General features: G+C 35.3%; 1 protein-coding gene and 1 pseudogene across 1 annotated transcript; both read right to left on the bottom strand.

Moving 5' to 3' along the window:
• Positions 1–1,378: 1,378 nt before the first annotated feature.
• On the bottom strand, positions 1,379–2,482 carry LOC130945787 (uncharacterized; annotated as a pseudogene).
• A 2,510-nt stretch (positions 2,483–4,992) lies between these two features.
• LOC130944419 (probable CCR4-associated factor 1 homolog 9) lies at positions 4,993–6,176 on the bottom strand. Its single transcript, XM_057872738.1, has one exon. The coding sequence runs from the start codon at positions 5,919–5,921 to the stop codon at positions 5,064–5,066; it is 858 nt and encodes a 285-aa protein (XP_057728721.1). The 5' UTR covers positions 5,922–6,176; the 3' UTR covers positions 4,993–5,063.
• Positions 6,177–21,586: the final 15,410 nt, after the last annotated feature.

The following is a 21,586-nucleotide window of genomic DNA, read 5'->3' as shown; positions in this document are numbered from 1 at the left end:
ATAGGTTAATAAAGTAATAGTAGAAGTGGGTGTGTGTTGTGTAAGACCCAAAAAAAAAAAAAAAACTTTTATGAGTGAAGTCTCCGACTTGTTTATTAGAAAGGTGAAGCTATATGAGGTCCACAAGTGAATGATGGTAGAGTACCTGTAGAAGATTTCAATATTTAAATTAACAATAATTTAGGTAAATTTAAGTGAATCAGACTTAAAAAAATATTCGAATTTGGTGAAATATTTACCGAGAAAAGTAATAACTTAGCTATTACTCCTGAATTTTTTCGCTAGTAATAATTGATAGTTTCTTCTTTAGTATTAGAAAAGTTATCCCATGTTAGAATAGGTTGAGCTGTTTGGTGGTATCTAAAATAGTGGATAGCAAGACCTTTCTTGCCATGCAAGTCAGGCGCCGGATCGTGGCACCCTTGCTCCAGCTAAGTCGGATATCTTTTTTTTTTTTTGGTCCATAGTCGGATATCATAAACCATTTAGTTTTGGATTAGATTTTTTTGGATCCGGACAGCTTTAAGGTGCACTAAGAATGGACTAACCCTTTTGGACTATGCATTGGTTCTTATTGATACCAACTGATTGATGAGGAAGCAGGTACAATGACCATGGAGGTTATTGGGGAGTTTATTGCGAGGCTAGGTTATTTCTTGTAGTGATCTGTTATCTGGGTTGGGTTGTACTCCATCCCAAAACTGTGACAAAAAAAAAAATGGCATTCTCAACTGGAACTATTGAACTAAGTCTTTCAACAGAAAATTTGTTCATAGACAAGGCTTGAATTAAAAGCTTTATTTAATGAAATTAATTACGTTTCATTTGAGGTAATCATGTTGGTGCTTCAGTATTTTATATTTTTTACTTGGAACGGATTAAAACTAGTGTTAAACCCGTGCGATGTACGGGCTTATATTTAAATTTGATAAGTTAAATTAAAAATAATATTTTATAACTATATATTTTTTTAAATTTAGTATAACACTATTATCGTAGTTATATAATAAACGTGTTAAATATGTTGTTTTATCTTTATTCAAAGTAAAATATAAATAGAAAAGTTTGAAGTTTATAATATTCTTAAACCATAAGGAGGGAGACATGAAAAAAATAAGAACATATATAACTGTAATAATAGCATGTTAATTTTACACTAAATTTTATATAAAAAGCTAATAAAAATTTATCGATCGATAACCTAGTATCTTACTAACTTCATTAGAAAAGCAATTGGCATAGGATGTTGTGCTCCTTGTTACACATTTCATTTCAAATCTGAAAAAAGAGTTATAGATAAATTAGTAATATCTATAGTAAATATTTGTACAAAAAGTATAAATCATAACATGCTATTAAAATAAAAATATATTCTTACCTAAATATTATTAAAAACCTCTTTGAACACGATATTTGTTGTTGATGACTTTGGATTGCCGTCTTCATCTAGAATTAAAACCCTGAGGCCACTGCGACTCTTAACTCTTGACAAAGCAACATAAAGTTGTCCATGGGTAAACACTGATTTTGACAAATAAAGCCCTACATGTGATAATGATTGACCCTGACTCTTGTTAATGGTCATTGCAAAGCATACTGTCAATGGAAATTGTCTCCGTTGGAACTTAAATGGCAATCCTGAATCTGAAGGGATCAAGTTCATTCTTGGAATGTACACTTTATCTCCAATATTTCTACCGGTCACTACTATCGCTCCAATTACATTGCTGCCAAGTTCGTTAACTATTAATCTTGTCCCGTTGCATAAACCTGAAGTCTGGTCTATGTTTCGCAGTAGCATTACAGCGACTCCTGACTTCAAAGTCAACTTGTGATTGGGTAGTCCCGAACATTTGATGTCATTTAGGAACTCTGGTGTGAACCACTCTTATTGTACATCTTCATTCTCATCAGCTTGACATGTTGTGTCAGAGCTCAAATACTCCTTTTCCATCCCTGGAAAGATTGTCAAGACAAAATCGTTTACCTTCTCGACACTCTCAAGCGTGGGTGCAAGAATTGCCCTACTCTGAAAATACCTGTAATCTGACATGTTTTGCAACAAATTTAGATATGCAAAGTCTACCAAATGAGAGAGAGGGTCATCAGTAGTTGTAATCAATAGATCATTTGGAATTTCAACTTCTGATTCATCACCAACAACAGAGCCAATATTTCCATTTCCAACATCAAGTATCCAATTAGCAAATCTCTTCATTTCACCTTCATCTTGATCCGAAGAAGACATTAGAAGCCTCATATTCGTATGCAGTTTCAGAACCTTACAAAATGACCACAGATTGGATGAGTTAATAGCGGATGCCAAAATATCGTGTCTACTTCCTTTCGGAATCACCGGAAGTATCTGTCTGAAATCACCTCCTAGAACAACAACTTTACCACCAAATGGTTGATGTATCTTATGTTGATCGGTAACTGACATAAGATCCCTGAGCGTTCGATCAAGTGCTTCAAAGCACATTTTATTGAGCATTGGAGTTTCATCCCAAATTATTAAGCTACTTTGGATTAGGAAGCAGGTACAATGACCATGGAGGTTATTGGGGAGTTTATTGCGAGGCTAGGTTATTTCTTGTAGTGATCTATTATCTGGGTTGGGTTGTACTCCATCCCAAAACTGTGACAAAAAAAAATGACATTCTCAACTGGAACTATTGAACTAAGTCTTTCAACAGAAAATTTGTTCATAGACAAGGCTTGAATTAAAAGCTTTATTTAATGAAATTAATTACGTTTCATTTGAGGTAATCATGTTGGTACTTCAGTATTTTATATTTTTTACTTGGAACGGATTAAAATAAATAAAAATAAATAAAATAAAAATTCCCTTGTTATTTAATTAAGATTTTTATTTTTATAAATTAAATAAATGTAATAATTACCGAAATAAATATTTTTCTCTTATTTCGTTTACATTGTATATCTTATTTATACTGTAATGTAAATAAGATACATGTATTTTTTAAAAAAAATAAATTTAAAAATAATAAAAAATATTAATAATATCAATAATATAAATTTTTAACATGCAAATTGTATATAAAAAAGTTGGTAGAAAAAATTAAAATGGATATGTTTGATCAATTAATACTAAAAAAAGAGTACATAAAAGATTTTAAATTAAATTATGATCAAATTGGATTGATTTAAATTTGAAAAATAAAAATAACCGTGTCCAGTGCCCATGGTTAGGAGACATTGACGGAATAGTGAGAAGAGAATTGAAACGGTTAACATGAATAGTGAGAGATAACGTGAGAGTCAATTCTTTTTCTACTATCTGTGTCAACGTCTCCTAACAATTTGGCAAACGGTTATAAACAATAGCATTAATAGTGGGCAATTAAAAATTTGAATTTAAAAATTAACAATTTGGCAAATGGTTATAAACAATAGTATTGGGTAGTTAAAATTTTGAATTTAAAAATTAATAAAGAGAGTTCATAAAAAATTTTAAAATTTTATCTGTTAGAAACAATAGTATTAATAATGGACAGTTAAAAAAAAAAACCGTGTTAATAGTGGGACGATGCATTTAACGTGCTTTCACATAAACGTGTTAACAGTGTTTAGTTTAAATGGACAATTAATTTTTCTTCTTATTTAAAATGGACGATTTATCTTCTTTGTTATTTAAAAGTTTGATCCAAACTATATTAATAACATTTTTTATTATTTTAAAAATTATATTTATTTATTTATAAATACATATATCTCGTTTACAGTTTAAACGGAATAATATATATCTTGTTTACACTGTAAATAAGATATACAAAAATAAAAAAAAAACACTCATAATAACTTATTTACACGGTAAACAAAATACGTACAAAATTATCTCGTTTACCGAGATAAGAGATAAATATTTATTTTGGTAAATATTTTTAAAATTATTTATTTCAATAATTATGATATTTATTTAATTTATAAAAATAAAAAATTCTATTTAATTAAGAGCATATTTTCACTTCTCTTCTTGTAATTTTTTTTTCTTCTTGAAAATTTGAATGGTGAACGGAGCAACCAGGCCAGACTGCATTCCCTACCTCGGTATCAGTAACTGGTTAGAAGAGACTGACTAAACTGTCCAAAAAAAAAAAAACCAAAGGGAAGAGAAGAGTTTAAGTCATGGTAGACTATTATTTTATTATTTTATTATTTTAGATCCTATATGCAAAAGGGTTTGATGGCGGCTGATTATTCAAGCTCTTTGTTGGTCATACATTGAATATTGAGACTTTCGAATTAATCCACGTGAAACTTTCGCATAAAGAATCTTCTTGCACATTATGATTGCTTAATAATACGCGTGGCTGTGGATATATATCATATATGCCAAGCTGCCTCCACCATTCATTTAGCTACTTTCTCCTCCTTAGAGTAACACAATTGCGTTATGCAAATTAGTTGTAATGCTAATTTCATTTTTAACAAAGTTAATGTTGATAGGCACGAACAAGTTAATGCTCGACCAAATAATACTTGTTTCTAAACAAACAGAATTTGATATATAATTTTGTAAGGGAAAAAATGGAAAAATAAATGAAGGAATCTCGATTGGAAAACAGTGAAGCAACCTTTATACGCAAGCCCACAGTTTTCAGGTCGCAGCTAGTTTTATAGGGGTGGTATGGACTGTATCCACTGCACACTACACACACTCGGATTTTAAGTGCTAAAAGACAATCTTGCATGTCACATCATCTTCCACACACCCTCCTACTCCCTTAGCTTTATCTATTATATGCTGTTTATAGCATTATTTTGCGTATATAATCAACTTGATCCCTAAATTGTCCATTAGCGCTTTCTTTGATTGTCTAAATTCGTCGCATCTCTAGTCTCCTAACCCTTTGATATCTCTTCGTCACGAAGAAAACAATTGAATAATAGTAATCATGAACGCCTTTCAGATTCCAGTTAATTCGTCAATATAATAATTTACAGGGAGACATCATTTTACCGAACAAATAAAACAATCAATGGAATATATTTTTTATTTTTATATAAATAAATAAATAACAATGTTCATTTTGTTTGAATTATGAACAAGGCATTTCCAAGCCGAACAAGACGCCGGCGTGCTTCTGGGCCCCATCATTGACGAAATAAATATCACGCATCCTCTGAAACGCGTGCCACGTCAGCAAGCTATCAGAGCCGGCCTGGTGGCACTTACCGACGGCCCGATCCACATTCAAGGTTCGGGCGACCCGATCCAAACCGCCATAGAGAGCCTTACAGTACCTCATCATGTGTTTCACATCGTAAACGTTATCACCGAAGAAAACCCTGAGAACCCGCAAGAACTCTTCCAACCCGTTTGGTAACGCCCTTCGGGTCAAGATCTTAACCAAGTACCCGAAATCGTAAGCGCTGTGGAACGTTACCCAGCTCACGGCGTCGTTGCACACCATCCCCGACGACATCATCAGCTCCGCGAACCGCCTTGACTCCACACCGTCTTCGGCGTTGCGCCGGAAATCGATGCCCTGGCAGCGGAGCAGGTCGATTGAGTCAGGAGCGTGTGCATCACGCGCCAGATCAAAGTCGCTGAAGTTGAACTCCCAGATATAGCGGTTACCGGTGCCGAGGTCCGGTAGGTTGCCGTTCTCGTCGGAGAGAGTGAGTCCAACTTGGATGAGGTTGAGTGCGTCGACGTTGGACTTGAGGAGGAGGTAGTGATCGGAGGGGCTGAGGCGTCGCCCGAGGTAAGGGTTGGACGGATCTGTAGGCTGCGGACGGAAGATTACTCCGGGGAACTCCGTGTCCATGGAAATGAAGGGGTAGTTATCGATGACTTCTCTGATGAGTTCAAATTCGGATTCCAAATTGGAGGCCCACACCTCACGGATGACGATGGGCTTAGGTTTCGTTTCATCTTCAATGGCCACACCCATGCTTTATAATCAGAAGGTTGCGTTTTCCTTTTTTTCTTTATCTTTATTTTTGGTTGGGGCTGAAAAATTGAAAGTTGTTACTGTGTTATGGTTGTGGTTTAGGGTGAGGGGGTGAGGGGGTGAGGGGTGTGGTTTTATATGAGAAAAGTGGGGTAGAGGAGCGAGGATGTTGCTTGGAAAGTGAGGAAACGTCAAACACTCAAACGTGATGCGTGAGAGTGGTGATGTGAGAGAGAGAGTGGTTATTGGTTAGTGTCATGTGAGTGTGTGTGGGTGTGTATTTGTGCGTGAATCGGTGCGTGGAGTGGGGTTGTTTCTTTCTTCTTTTTAGTGGGGGTGTTAATGTTTTATACAAAACAAACGCAAGTGTATTATTATCCTAATTTTTATTTTTATGTAACTTCAAGTTGTCTACGTTAAACGCGTCCAGAAGGAGAAGGAGAAGGAGAAGGATAAAGAGAAACTTTGACCGCCAAGGGTGTAAACTAATCTAATACGGATGCTGAGTCAGTCAATGAATTGTTGCTCAGACTTGGTCTATATTTGGGTCCTCATCTTCCTTTTATAACAAAAAAGAAAAAAGAAACATATTGTGCCTACTGTTGTTGTGTTTTCATTATTTTGGTCAACACTTACACATTCAGTGTAAGTTGACCAGAAACTTTAATGACTTGCGCCTTCCTTCTATTTATTTTCCAATTAATTAAGCAATTTTGTTATTTGTTACTATATTCATTATTCAACATGTGCCTACTACCTATCAATATCATATCAGTTTCCCTGTTGTCTATTCTCACATGTAATTATGAATGTAATTGGGAATGTATATGGTTTAGTTAATTCAAAAATTAAATTTATTTTTTGGTTAATTAAAAATTTAATTTTAATTAATTAATTAAATTAATTTTATATAATAAAATTAGTTATTAATTGGTTATAAAATTTAAAAATTAATTTTTAATTGGTTATAAAAATAAAAACTAATTTTAAAAAATAACTGATTTTTAATAGAAAAACTAGTTTTTGGAAAAACAAAATCCGTTTTTGGACAAAAAGTTAATTTTCGGACCAAAAAATTGGTTTCCTAAAAAAACCACTTTATAAAAATTGAATTTTTAATCTTAAAATTGAAATTAAAAAGTTTTAAAATTTGATTTTAATTTTAGTTAACCAATTAAAAATTGATCTTTTTAAATTTGGCTTTGATTAATCAATTTTGAAAAATGTAGATATAATTTTTAAAATTATTTTGTTAAATTAGTTAAATAAAATATGATTATAATTTTTTAATCGGTTAATTACATTTTGGTTTTTAATGTACACTCCTACATATAATTTAACATAAATATAAATGCCTACTTTTTATTTTTAAAGGAATTTAATTTTTTTAATGTAAAAAAAATTATTCAAACATTCAATCATATATTACTATATTATAAAGAAATATTTGTCAATGAATTACCTAAATAATTATCTAAATAAACAATTTTGATTAGATACAATTAGTACATCAATTGATTTTACAAATAGGTGTATTTTTCATTTTTTAGATTTATAAAATAAAATATGGAATAAATTTTTTAATAAACATAAAAATTGAAAAATATACTTGTGTTTTTTTTTCAAAAGTAAATTATTATATTTTTTTTAAAATAAAAGAAAAATTAGTCTCAATTAAGACAATAGAATTCAAAATAAGAATTGGGTTCTCCCACTTGCAAATGCAATAATAATTAGAATAAATTGAAAAAGGAGAAAGTGGATTTCAAGTATGGAATGAGAGAGAAAATAGATTTTAAATGTGAAATTGCTTATTAATGTTCGAATATTTTTAGTGATTTCTATATGTTTTTTTGAATAGTTTTTTAAGGTTTAAATCAAAATTCTTATGATTTTAGTAAAGATTTTATGACTAGTTATATGTTTGGAGTTGTTTTAGAATGATTATGTTTTTAAAGATCTCAAGTCCAGTGTCAACCAACCAAGCTCAGCGCCCAACTTCAAACATCCAAGTCCAACGTCAGAAACCGATGCCCAAACCTCCAAGCCAAGCGCCTTCGATGGTGCTCAAGGGCTAGCGCCCTACTTCCATTATTAAAGCCCGGCATCCAACGAAGGCCACAACATGGGCGCCCAGTGCCAATTTCCGGAACCCAACTTCAAGTGATTTTTCACATCCAGTGGCTCACAAATGCATTCAAGTTAGACGCCAATCATCCAAGATCAGCGCCAAGTCCAATATCTTCTCTCAGGAAGCTCTAATTCAACTCAAAGATTCAAGATTTGAATGATTAGTTAGCATTAACTTCTTCTTTCGCTTATTAAAATTTAGTTTTAGATTATATTTAAATTATTTTTTTACATTAGATTTAATTTTTGAATTTGAATTCTAGATTAGAAGTAAAATATAAATAAGTGAATGCATAGTTCACAAAGAAGACATCGAAGGATAACTAGATCCATCCAGCTTCTCATTAATTTTAGGGTATTTTCTTTATCATGAGTAATTAAACCTCTCTTGTTAAGTGTTAGGAGTTCTATTTGATTTTATGGATTGGTAATGTAAGTATTTTTTTTATTAATGCAGTAACACTTTTTTTTTAAAAATTGAGTCTCGTTCTTCATTTTTAATGATTAGAAGTATTGTAAAATATTTAAATTCTACTTTGGATTCTATTATTACTTTAAAAATTTTAATATCGGAACTAACTTGAAACTCTTTCTCATAATTTTCAACTTGGCTAAGAATAGTATTTTAAAAGTTGTGCAGATTTAAATTGAAACCGTGCTTAATCTCTTTTTCTTAATTAATTGACTAAGGAATTGGATATTAAATAAGTTAAAGAGAAATTGAATTATCAAGTAATTGGAATTTTGTTATATATGATTTGCCATGAAAGTGTTTTTGCACGAGTCAAAATAAGAAAACATAAGCATTGCTTTTTTTAAAAGTTAAACATCTCCAAAACCTTTAATAACTCATTCATTAATTACTTCCCCAAATTCATAAGTATTCTATCATTCAGAATCAAACACTCTCCTTCACTGTTCCTTATTATTTCAATATTCTAATTCAAGATTTACATCTTCTTGTTAAGATTTGATTGATATAATTAGAAGGTTCAATTATAAGTTGCTTGATTCAATCTTTTAATCTTCACAAGAATAATATCCACTCATCGTGGTATTACTTGGAGCGATTTAATGCACAATATTCAAGTGTATCAAATTTTTTGGCTCATCACTCAGTCTATTGGACAGCATATCAATCATCTTCAAGGAAGCTTCTAGAACCATTTTTGCAAGAGTCTTTGTTCCTTTAAAAACTTCCAAGTTTCGGCCCTCCAAATGCCTTAGCAAAGAGTTGTGAAGAGAGTTAAAAATAACTCTACCAGTTAGCTCATTAGGGAGAGAAATTTTCTCTCAGAAGGAGAGAACTTTAATTGCTCCGATAGGGAGAGACAACCACAAATCACGAAATCTCATAACTGTATTCAAGTTCAGATTCCTCCTAGATCTGAAATAGAACCATAGAGACAAGTGCATCACAACATCATCACTAAATCTTTTAATCACTGTCGACAAAACTAGATGGCTGAAACACACCAAATTTCTATTGAGGGTATAACAATCAGATTCAAGCAAGAAGAGCAGAGGTTTCAGAATGGACTGCCTCAATCTTATAAGAAAGTTTATAGCTGAAAAGGAAATCAACTTCAGAACATGCAAAAATGCGCTAATGAGAATGTGGGAAAATCCTGAAGGAGTATTCATATCAGAAGTAAGCAAAAATAAAATACTAATCAGTTTCAAAAATCAGAGAAAAGGGCTATAGATCCTTAAGAACGGGCCATGGAGCTTCAGAGGCCAACTGCTGAATCTTAAAGTGTGGATACAAAACATGGCAATTGAAGAGGTGGAGCACAGTTTTATAGAATTTTGGATTCAAATCCATGGATTACCGTTGGAATTCATTAATAAAGAAACTTCAAGAAAGATCGGTGATATGATGGGCAACATGAAGGAAGTGGAGGATCCAATGAGAGACAACATTCTAGTAAGAAACGTTTTAAGAGTTAGGGTGGTTTTGAATGTGACGGAGGCTCTCCCAACAGGTTTTTGGCTAGAAAGAGATAACTTGCCAAATTGCTGGATTTTCTTCAAGTATGAACGACTTTAAGACAGTTACTGTCTCAACTGTGGGATCCTTGGGAATGGACGAAAAAAATGTTCACGAGAAACAGTAATGACGATCTGGGATCCATCAAAACCAAGGTATACAATAGAATTAGAAACAAATCAGGTCAAAAATTTGAGTTACAGAGATGATACATGCAGCAAGTCAGAAGAGCGAATGGATCAAGAGGTAGAGGAAAAGGCGTGTAAGTTTCAAGAGGAAAGAAGGCGCATGGTGTGTCAACAAGAGTCAGTAGATAGGGAGAAAGAAGAGAGTCTTTGACAAATGGATTTCTGCTAGTAAAGAATTTCACAAGAATATAATCGTGTTGTAAGTATAGTTTCTAAACCAACAGAGAATCCTTTCGTACAAAAGTTTGGTTGTCACAAGTAACAAAACTCAATAAAATTTATAATCGAAGTATTCAAACCTCGGGTCATCTTCTCAAGGAATTACAGGGAAGTATGATTTATTATTGGTTATGAGTTGTGTAAATTGAGGTTTTGGGGATGAGAAATAAGAAGAGTAAATTGTAGAGAAAATAGAATAATAACAATAAAAACTCTTGGCAAGGTATGAGAATTGGAAGTCCTATCCTAGTTATCCTTATCAATTGTGATGAGAATTGGCTTTTGCTCCCACTTGGTCAACCTCTAACTATGAAGGTATATTAAGTGGATAAATCAATTTGATTCCTCAAGTCCTAGTCAATTCCTAAGAAAAGACTAGAGTTAGGGGAATCCAAATCAATCAGCAAAGAATTCCAATTTTCAATCAACACGAAGTTTGATAACTCAAGTGTCTCCAATTACTCAACACAAGCTAATAATGTAAAAAGCTAAATTAAAATCATAAATATGAAATACCTCAAATTGCATTAAATAGAGAAATCAAATTAAACATGAGAATTCATAAATCAAAGTAATAGAATAAATAAAAATAGAAGAGAAACCAAAGTAAAGGAACATTGAACCTAGAATAAAGAAGAATAATCCTAAAACTAATAGAAATCCTAAATCCAAAATCCTAAGAGAGAGGAGAGAGCCTCTCTCTTTAGAAACTACATCTAAAACCTAAAATTGTGAATTATGAATGTTCTCTTTTTGAATGGATGCATTCACCCACTTTATAACCTATAATTTGCGTTTTCTGGGCCAAAAATTAGGTCAAAAACAGCCTAGAAATTGCCCCCAGCGATTTCTGGTACGTACAGGTCACTGCAAAGTCATGCGGAAGCGTCGTCCACGCGTTCGCGCGGATTGCATTTTTTTCAGGTCACGCGTTCGCGTGATTCACGCTTGCGCGTCGCCTATATTCAAGACAGTTATGGCAAATTATATATCGTTGCGAAGCCCCGGATGTTAGCTTTCCAACGCAACTAGAACCGCCTCATTTAAATCTCTATAGCTCAAGTTATGACCGTTTGAGTGCGAAGAGGTCAGGCTGACAACTTTGGCAATTCCTTTAGTTTCTTGTATTCCTTCCACTTTTGCATGCTTCCTTTCCATCCTCTGAGTCATTCCTGTTCTGTAATCTCTGAAATCACTTAACACACATATCACGGCATTGAATGGTAATAAGAAGGGATTAATATTAGCAAATATAAGGCCAAAGAAGCATGTATTCAATCATAGCACAAAATCAGGAAGGAAAACGTAAAACATGCGATTTCTATGAATAAACGTGAGAATAATGGATGAAAAATCACTCAATTTAGCACAATATAAACTATAAAATAGTGGTTTATCAGTCTTATGGAGAAACACAAGCAATTAGGCGAGGAAATTGGGGAGATATCGAGGAGCAAAGAGCAGGAGGATCAGATTTTGGTAGAGTAGTTGGGAGAAATTCCTGAAAATCAGGAATTGAATGAGAAGTATCTGGAAGAGTGTGTTGAAAGTATAATAGAAGTTATGAAAAGGGTTACTAACACAGCCAGGAAGCACAAGGATACAAGGGGAATGAGCCTGGATATGAGAGGCCCAAGTGAAAGAGATGGCCAAATTAACAATATGAGAAATTTTTTTAGTAAAAAACATACTCTTTTAAGCCTAAGGAACTATGATATAAACAAAAAAGAGGCCCAAGAAATTAATAACCCAAATCAAGGTCATAAACAATGGGAGGGAGATGGTATAAGAAAAGAGCCCAGCAAATTAAAAAATGTCTTAAGAGAAAAGGTTGACGGCAAGGATCAAGAACAGGAAGACATCCAAACAGGAGAGGAAATGGAAGAAAACGAGCCTTTAAGGATGGGCAGTAGTTATATAATCAACAAAGGAAGAAAGTGGCAATACAGTGGTAAGGATGATGAAAATAGAAAGAAAAATCATGGGAAAGAAAAAAAATTCACGAAATAGAGAATGGTGGAGTATACATTGTGGAGCTGGCAAGTGATAAAGAAGAATGAAGCATAAAGAAGGAGACGATGACAAATGAACTAACAGGATGGGATTTGGAATTGGTGAATGGCATCAAGAGCAAATTGAATTTTAAAAGGAAGAGAGAGGAGGAAGGAATACTCCAAATTATGGGAGATGACGAGGGGCATGATAAAGATGAAGAAGCTAGGAGCATTGTAAAGAGGAGCAGGGTGGAAGGTACAAGCAGAGGAGAGGATGATGCACAAATGGTGGCTGTCCAAGTAGAGTTCAAGTCCAGTTTTATGGCAGGGGAGGCGGGCCTAATCAAGCCCCACCAAGAGCCATGAGTCTTCTGAGCTGGAACTATCGTGGGGTGGCGGCACCCGCGACAGAATTGGAATTACTGGAATTATGTAAGAAAGTAAAACCAGCCGTCATTTTTCTTATAGAAACTAGAGCTAAGGAATGTAAAATTAAAAAACTTAGAAGGAAATTACATTTTGACAACTCTTTTTGCATAGAACCCCGGGAGTTGTCCGGAGGTCTTGCTCTATTTTGGAATGGAAGTTTGGAAGTTGATATTTACTCTTGGAGCCATAGATATATTGGTGCGCATATTACAGATAACAAAGGAAATATTTGGGACTGTTTTTTTGTTTACGGAGATCCGATTTTCAGGCAAAGAAAACAACAATGACGAGAACTTACAGCAAACAACACAGGGTTAGCAGGTCCTAAGCTTTTCATTGGAGATTTCAATGACATTCTAAGTCAGGATGAGAAGATTGGGTTGCACCCGAAGCCAAGGAAACAGATGCAGGAATTTAAAAAGTTTGTGGATGACAATAATCTCATGGACATGGAGCTTAAAGGGAACAAATACACTTGGTTTAGTAACCCAAGAAATGGTTTTGTCACCAAGGAAGGAATAGATAGAGCCATGGAAAACTGGGAATGGCGGATGATATATCAACACGCTTCAGTGCAAGCTTTTCCAGCTATAAGCTCTGACCATAGCCCAATTTTACTCAAGCTTGAACAAGAAGAAAGGAGCATCAGATTTTTTATGTATGAAGCTTTTTGGGAGGATCATCAGGATTGTAACGAGGTCATAAAAAGGGGTTAGAACCAGTAGACACAAGATACAAAAAATTGGAGAATCTTGAAGGAAAAAATAAACAACTGCAAAAAGGAATTAAAGCGATGGAGCAGAGCCACTTTTCCTAGAGCTGATAAGGAGATTGCTCGATTAAAGGAGGAGGTAACCAAGCTACAAAACCAGAATTTTTTTGAAGCTCAACAGATGAAGATCCTAAAGTTAAAAGTGGAGATAACTCAACTTTGGAAAAGAGAAGAAAAATATTGGGGACAAAGAGCATGAGTAAAATGGTTGAAATGGGGCAACAAAAATACTTCTTTTTTTTCATGCGACGACAGTTCATATGAGAGATAAAAATAGGATTGAAAGATTAAAGAACGAAGAAGGGCAATGGGTTAGCAGCAACAAAGAAATTCTAAGGCTAGTGGAGGATTATTTTCAGAATCTCTTCAAAACAACAACAAGAGGCATTATAGAGGATTTCATCAGAAGGATTCCAAAAAGAGTATCGTAGAAAATGAATGAAGAATTAATTAAGGAAGTCACAGATAAAGAAATTCAGGAAGCAGTGTTTACGATGGGAAGACTGAAAGCACCAGGACCGGATGGCCTAAGTTGTCTCTTTTACCAAAACCATTGGAATGAGATACACTTTGAGGTTAGTGCAGTAGTTAAAGATTTTTTTGCAAACCAGAAAATGCCAAAAGGGATGGGGGAGACTACAGTCGTTTTAATTCCAAAAGTTAGACAACTGGAAAGTTTAAATCAGTTAAGACCTATTAGTTGCTGCAATTTTATCTACAAAATTATATCAAAGATTTTAGTGAATAGACTTAAGAGCATGTTGGACAAAATAATATCCCCTATTCAAAGTGCCTTTGTGGGAGGAAGATACATTCAGGACAATGTTCTCATTGTGCAGGAGGCTTTTCACAGTTTGACAAAAAAGGTAAAGAAAGGTTTTAATTGCTTAGCAATCAAATTAGATATGAATAAAGCATATGATAGGCTTGAATGGAATTTTATTGAGAAAACTTTGGTAGCTTTTGGGTTTCATAGCAAGTGGGTCAAGATGTGCATGGAGTGTGTCATGAGTGCAACATATAGATTCAAAATTAATGGCGTCTTATCAAAGGAGATTAATCCACAAAAAGGATTAAGACAAGGTGATCTGCTCTCTCCGTATCTTTTTATTCTAGCATCAGAGGTTTTCTCTATCCTTATAGAGGAGGCACAGAGTGAAAAGAGAATCTCGTGGTTCAAAATAGCCCCAACAGCCCCTGTCATCACCCACCTTCTTTTTGCAGACGACTGTATTATATTTAATGAAGCAAAGGAGGGGGAACTTTATCGAACTATTCTTATTTTGAATAAATACACTAAAGCTTCAGGGCAAAGGATCAATTTAGACAAATCAGGAATCACCTGTGGACGACAAGTGCCTATTCAAACCAGAGTGGACATAGAGGACATCATGGGTATAATGGCTTGGGATGATCCGGAAAAATATCTGGGGCTTCCAGCCTAATGGGAAAGGTCAAAAAATAAAGCTTTAGCATGGATTGAAGAAAAAATTAGAGCTAAAATGGATGGATGGAAGGAGAAACTGTTAAATCAAGCAGGAAAGGAAGTTTTAATCAAGTCGGTCATTAAGCTATCCCAACTTATGCAATGAATGTGGTATTGTTCCCAAAGAATTTTTGTAGAAGATTAAGTGCTAGAATTGCAAAGTTTTGGTGGACATCAGGAGACAAGGAAAGGGGCATACATTGAAAAAGTTGGAGTAGAATTAGTAAAAGTAAAGCTGATGTGGGGCTCGGCTTTCGAGATTTTCAATGCCAAAATATTGTGCATCTTGTCAAACAAGCATGGAGGATTATAGAGAATCCAGAAGCATTATGGGTGAAGATTTTAAAAGCTAAATATTGTGAGAATAAGAATTTTTGGGAGACTAAAAGTATAAGAGACGCTTCTTGGGCTTGGAAGAGCATTTTAATCGGAAGGGATTTCTTAAAGAGACAAGGCAGATAGAGCATTGGGAGGGTTTCCAAGGTCAAAATTTGGGAAGACAAGTGGATATTAGGGCTAGACAAAATTCAATGTAGAAGGAATCCTAACTTTCACTTAGTGAGAGATCTGTTAATAGAGGGTGTAGAGTGGAATGAACGAAAGATTAGTGAGATATTCCCATTAAAGATAAAGTAAAAGATTTTGCAAACTCCAATCAGCCTAACTAATGGTGGAGATACACTTGTATGGCCTTACAGATGGGATGGAATGTACACAATCAAGACGGGTTACTATGCAACGAAAAAAGAGCTAACAGAGCAAGAGGGGGATGTTCCGTCAACCAGCATATATTTTAGAGACTTATGGAAAGATATATGATTTCTTTAGATCCCACAAAAAAATTAAATTCTTCCTATGGAGAGTAGTACATAATATTATTCCTGTCAATTACAACTTATATAAAAAAAGAATTGCTAAGGATCCTAAATGTCAAATTTGCAAGGAAGAAGTGGAAACGACTGAGCATACTTTACTGCTCTATCCATGGACAAGAACAGTATGGTTCGGAGAACAATCTCACTATTTTCCAACCAAAGAATTAGTGACAAGTTTTGGTGCATGTCTAATGGAGATGTTTAGGAAAATAAAGACACAGAGCAGAGAGGACAATGAAATTAGGATGGCCAGGATTGCATTCATGTGCTGGAAAATATGGAAAGCAAGAAATAATGTAAATTTTCAACAAGCAGAAATCAATCCACAAGTAACAATTATAAAAACAAATATGATAGAATCAAAATTCAGAGTAGCCAACAAAACAAAAGAAACAACTCAAACCACAACAACAGTTCAGTCAAGAAGAAAGAACAGAAAAGCTACCTGGAGACCGCCTCAAGGAGAATGGATAAAAGCAAATGTTAATGCAGCATACCAAAAGCAAATAGGGGAGGGTGCCTTAGTGGTAGTAGTCAGAGATCGGACAAGAAGAATCATCACCGGAACAACAGAGAAGATCAAGGTCTCGTCTAGTCTAGCAGCAGAGACACATGCAGTTAGAAGAGCACTAATTTTGGCAAAAAATCTTCAAATAGAGCAAATAAAATAGTATTCGATAGTCTCACCTTAGTCCAAGCTGTGAAGTTGAAGGCCAGGTGACAAATCCCGTTTTGACGGTTTATCTTGTATTGATTTTAGGGGATTTTATAACCTTTTACCCACATTTATCCATTGAAATAGCATGGTTTTATAACTTCTCCTTTAATTGTGCTTAAGAGTGAAAACATGCTTTTTAGGTCTTAAAATAGCTAAATCTAATTCTCCTTGATTCCATTAGATGCCTTGATATGTTTGTTAAGTGATTTAAGGTTTAGGAGGCAAAGATTGGATCAAGGGAATGAAGAAAGAAGCATGAAAAGTTGGAGAACTCATGAAGAAATAAAAGAACCGGAAAACTGTCAAGCCGACCTCTTCGCACTTAAACGACCATAACTTGAGCTACAGAGGTCCAAATGATGCGGTTCTAGTTGGGTTAGAAAGCTAACATCCGGGGCTTCGAAACGATATAAGATTTGCCATAGTTGCATTGCGCATAGGGGCGCGCACGCGCACGGTACGCGGACGCGCTGATGGTGGCACATGACCCACTTAATGCAACACGTGGCCAGCGATTTTAGAAGCCTTGTGGGCCCAATCCAACTCATTTCTGATGCTATTTAACCCAAGGAGTGAAGAGGGAAACACATGTTAGTTACCATTAGTTTAGTTTAGTAGTTAGAGTTAGTTTCTAGAGAGAGAAGCTCTCACTTCTCTCTAGAATTAGGATTAAGATTAGGTTTAGTTCTTAGATTTAGATTTAGATTCATCTTCTTCTACTTCTATCTTCTCAATTCCTTGTAGTTACAATCATTCTTCTCCTATTCTTTTGGTGTAATCTCTTTTATGTTGTTCTTATATTTTGTTGTAGATCTAGTATTGTTCCTTCTACTTTCTTTCAATTCAATTCAAGGTAATTCATAATAATTGTGTTTCTTTTGATTGTTGTTGTTAATTTCTTTCAATAATTGTTGTTATATTCTCTTCTTGTTGTCAATTTGCTTTGCTTTTCTTTTGTGCCTTTCAAGTGTTTGATGAAATGCTTGGTTGGATTTTAGTGTAGGTTTTGTTCCTCTTGGCTTTGGTAGAGTAATTAGTGACTCTTGAGTTATCTAATTCTTTTGGTTGATAATTAGAAGTTGCTAATTGATTTGAATGCCTCTAAAGCTAGTCTTTCCTTTAGGAGTTGATTAGGACTTGAGGAATCAAATTGATTCATCCACTTGACTTTCCTCCATAGTTAGAGGTTAACTAAGTGGGAGCAATGGACAATTTGTTATCACAATTGAAGAGGATAACTAGGATAGGACTTCTAGTTCTCATATCTTGCCAAGAGCTTTGTTAGTTGTTAGTTTATTTCCTTTGCCATTTTATAATTCTTGTCTATAATCTCAAAAACCCCAAAATAACTCACAACCAATAACAAGACACTTTATTGTAAATCATAGGGAGAACGACCCGAGGTTTAAATACTTCGGTTTATAGATTTTAGGGGTTTGTACTCGTGACAAACAAATTTTTGCATGAAAGGATTATTGTTGGTTTAGAGACTATACCTCGACGAGATTTCATTTGTGAAATTCTAAACCGTCAAAAATCCAATCATCAAAATGGCGCCGTTGCCGGGGATTTGCAATGTTGTTATGTTATTGGTTATTGTACATATGTGAATATTGTAAATAGCTTGTCTTTTGCTTGTTTACTAGATTTTGTTAGTTTTAATTTGTTTTTCCACTATGAATTCTCATTTGGGCTATGAGTTTGGTTCTAATTATGTTGTAGGAAATGTGCACTTCAATAATGACACTCATTATGGATGGAACCAACAAAGATGGGAGGAGCCTCAAGGAATTGATCACTCCTATTGGCAACAACCTCCGGATACTTATAGGTATAATTCCCATCCTAATGCATGTCAATTTAACGGCTATGATGGTTCTTTTTGTGACACTCAACAACCACCATCATATGCCTATGAATCCCATCCTCAACATGAACTTCAACCATTCTCACAAGCCTTTCATTACCAAACACCGCCCTATGATCCATATCCATCATATGACCAAACCCCCATACCATACTCTTATGACCATTATGAGCAAGAACCCTTAGAACCACCACAACCCTATCAAGATTACTCCCAAGAACCACCTCAATACACACAATCTCCACAACTTTACCAAGAAGAACCACCTTACTATTATGAACCCTCTCTCCAAAATGATGAACCTTCCTACCCACCACAAGCCCCAATAGACGATTCTCTCACTTTGTTACTTCAAGGACAAGAGGCCATGAAGCGGGATACACTTGAGTTTGTGACCAACTTGACCAAGGTAGTGTCTACCTTAGCCTACCAATGCTTGAACATTCAAGGTGCTTCCGTAGCCCCATGTGAAAAGTCAAAAGAAGAGCAAAGTATGAAGGAGAAATTGGAAAATTCGATGGAAAATGAGGAATCAAATTTTGTGTTGGAACAATTGGAGGAGCCGATGATCATTGAAGAAAAGAAAGAAGTGGTTGAAGATTTAGGAGATGTTGAAAGTCCATGGGAATGTAGCATCATGGAGCACTCTTCCAAGAAGCTTGAAATTGATGTTGAGGAGGGTGCGCAACCTCCAAGGCATATCATCGTCGGAGACTTGGAAGAGGCTTATCAAGAGATGGATTCAATCATGGATGAATTTCTCTCTACAATGGAACCCTCTCCCATTGGACATGGAGTTGAAATTATAGAAGAGTGTGCACAACCTCCCATACCCTTGGTGAACAATGAAGAAGAGAATGAATCAAAAGAGAGCTACCAAGAGGAAAAAGTTGGCATGGTGTATATTGAAATTGAAGAATATGAAGAGGTTGATCAAGAGATGGATTCATTCATCAATGAATTCCTATCCAAAATTGAATCACCTCCCATTGGGCAAAATAAAGTTCTTGAAGACAACACCAAGCCAAGTGAAAAAGGGGAAAATGTTGAAATTGAAAAAGCTTGTGAAGAAGTGGAAACAACTAAAGAAGAGCCTAAAGAAGTAGACCTTGCATTGTCTAAGTGTGGGGATGTCTCCCTCCCCAAGTCACCATCCAACACAACATTCAAGTGGGTAAAATTCTTATCCCTAAGCTTTACTTTCTCGCTTGAATATGGCTTGATTCAAAATGATGGTCAACTTAGAGCTCTTTGTGGAGTTAAGAGTAGGAAAGAGTTGTGTAGTGGTTGGAAACATCATTCTAAGCTCATGACGGTTGTAAGCTCAAAATTCAAGAGCAATGGTTGGTGTGAAACCAAATGGCATGGGTCTAGGAAGTTGTTTGGAAGCTTCTTTGAGAATTCCAAGGCCATACCACCCGGATGGAATAATGACGATCAATTTAAGGACGGGTGTCAAAACAAAGTGTGGGATCCCGGATCGCACAATGAAAATCAAATTTGGGAGCTCATGGTTTGTGGAGAACTCCATCAAAGCTTGAAGATATTGAAATTGAAGAATGGATCTTATTGGAGATTCAAGCATTGGTGGAAGTTCCAAGATGAGTACAAGCACAAGCCACCTTGATAAGAAGCTCCCCATAAGTCCAACTTAAGGACAATAAATAAAAGTGCTAGGTGGGAGACACCCCACCATGGTAAACTCTCTCCATACTCTTTTAGTTTTGTTAATAAGTGAATTGAGTTGCCATTGTAGGTAGATTCTCATTTTCATTTTTATCTTTTGTAAATATTGGTAGAATTAGTTTAATTTCTTGTTTTTATTGTTTTATTGAGTTTAGTTAGTAGTATAGTATGTTGAATAAGGTTTTAGGGTGTTTTGGTAGCTATTTGGAGGATTGAAAGGCTTGGATTGGTGTAAGAACTTAGAAAAATATTTTTTGAAAAACAGAACACCATCCACGCGTGCGCGCACCTAACGCGTACGCGCACCTGAGCATTTTTTGACCATCCACGCGGACGCGCACTGTACGCGTATGCGTGGATGCAAAATCTCACCTCCGGCCAAAAACCCGAGAGTTAGGCCTGCACTGTGCGAACATTGGGCCTAAGGCACAAGTCTATGCACGCGTGCGCGCACTTGGCGCGTACGCGCACATGATCTTAAATTCGCAATGCACGCGCACGCACACTGTGCGCGCGCGCGTCGATTGCACAATCTGCACCTCCGGTACTTTTACCCGAGAGTTGTGCCAGACTTGGGCCGACATTATGCCTCCGGCCTAACTCGATGCACGCGTGCGCGCACCTGGCGCGTACGCGTTCTTCAACCAATATGCCCATTGACGCGTAAACGTGCATGACGCGCACGCGTCGGTAAAAAAAAAAAAGAGTTTTTTTCTCCCCTTCCATTTTCTTTTGCTTATCACATTCGCATACTTCTACTCTTCCCATTTTCATTTAGTTTTTGTAGCATGTTTTCGTTTTTTTTAGTCATTTTAATAATGGTGTTGCATCTTCCTACTCAATTGTTGAGGATTCATTGCATTACTTTGGTGCTTCTTGACTTGTTTCATATTGTTGGGTGATGTTTCTCTTCAAATCAATGCTCAATCTTTTATGCACTTGTGTTCTTTGTGCATTGATATGACCTTATATTGTCTTTCATGGCCCACTCTCTCTTGTTCGAACTTGATGCTCATCATGCTCTTCATGCTTTGACCTTACTCTTGCATCAAGTATCATTGATATGCCATTTTCTCTTATTGTTTCCTCCTCTACATGTTGTAGCTACCATGTAGTGTGAGAACCATACCTTTATTTGGCATTAGCCCCCGCCTATATTCTATTTGCTTTGATATCTTTGTTATAGGCTTAACTTTCTTTCTTTTTCTTTCCTTTTAGGTTGGCCACCAATACGGAAGGAAAGGAAAGTTTCTAAATGGGGCAACAAACAAGTCATCCGCACAACCTTTTGAAGAAGCTCATCAATTGTAG

Source organism: Arachis stenosperma, chromosome 8, assembly GCF_014773155.1.
Source record: "Arachis stenosperma cultivar V10309 chromosome 8, arast.V10309.gnm1.PFL2, whole genome shotgun sequence".
Classification (NCBI taxonomy): domain Eukaryota; kingdom Viridiplantae; phylum Streptophyta; class Magnoliopsida; order Fabales; family Fabaceae; genus Arachis; species Arachis stenosperma.
The sequence above is the reverse complement of the archived record's forward strand: the minus strand, read 5'-3'. Positions and strand labels throughout refer to the sequence as shown.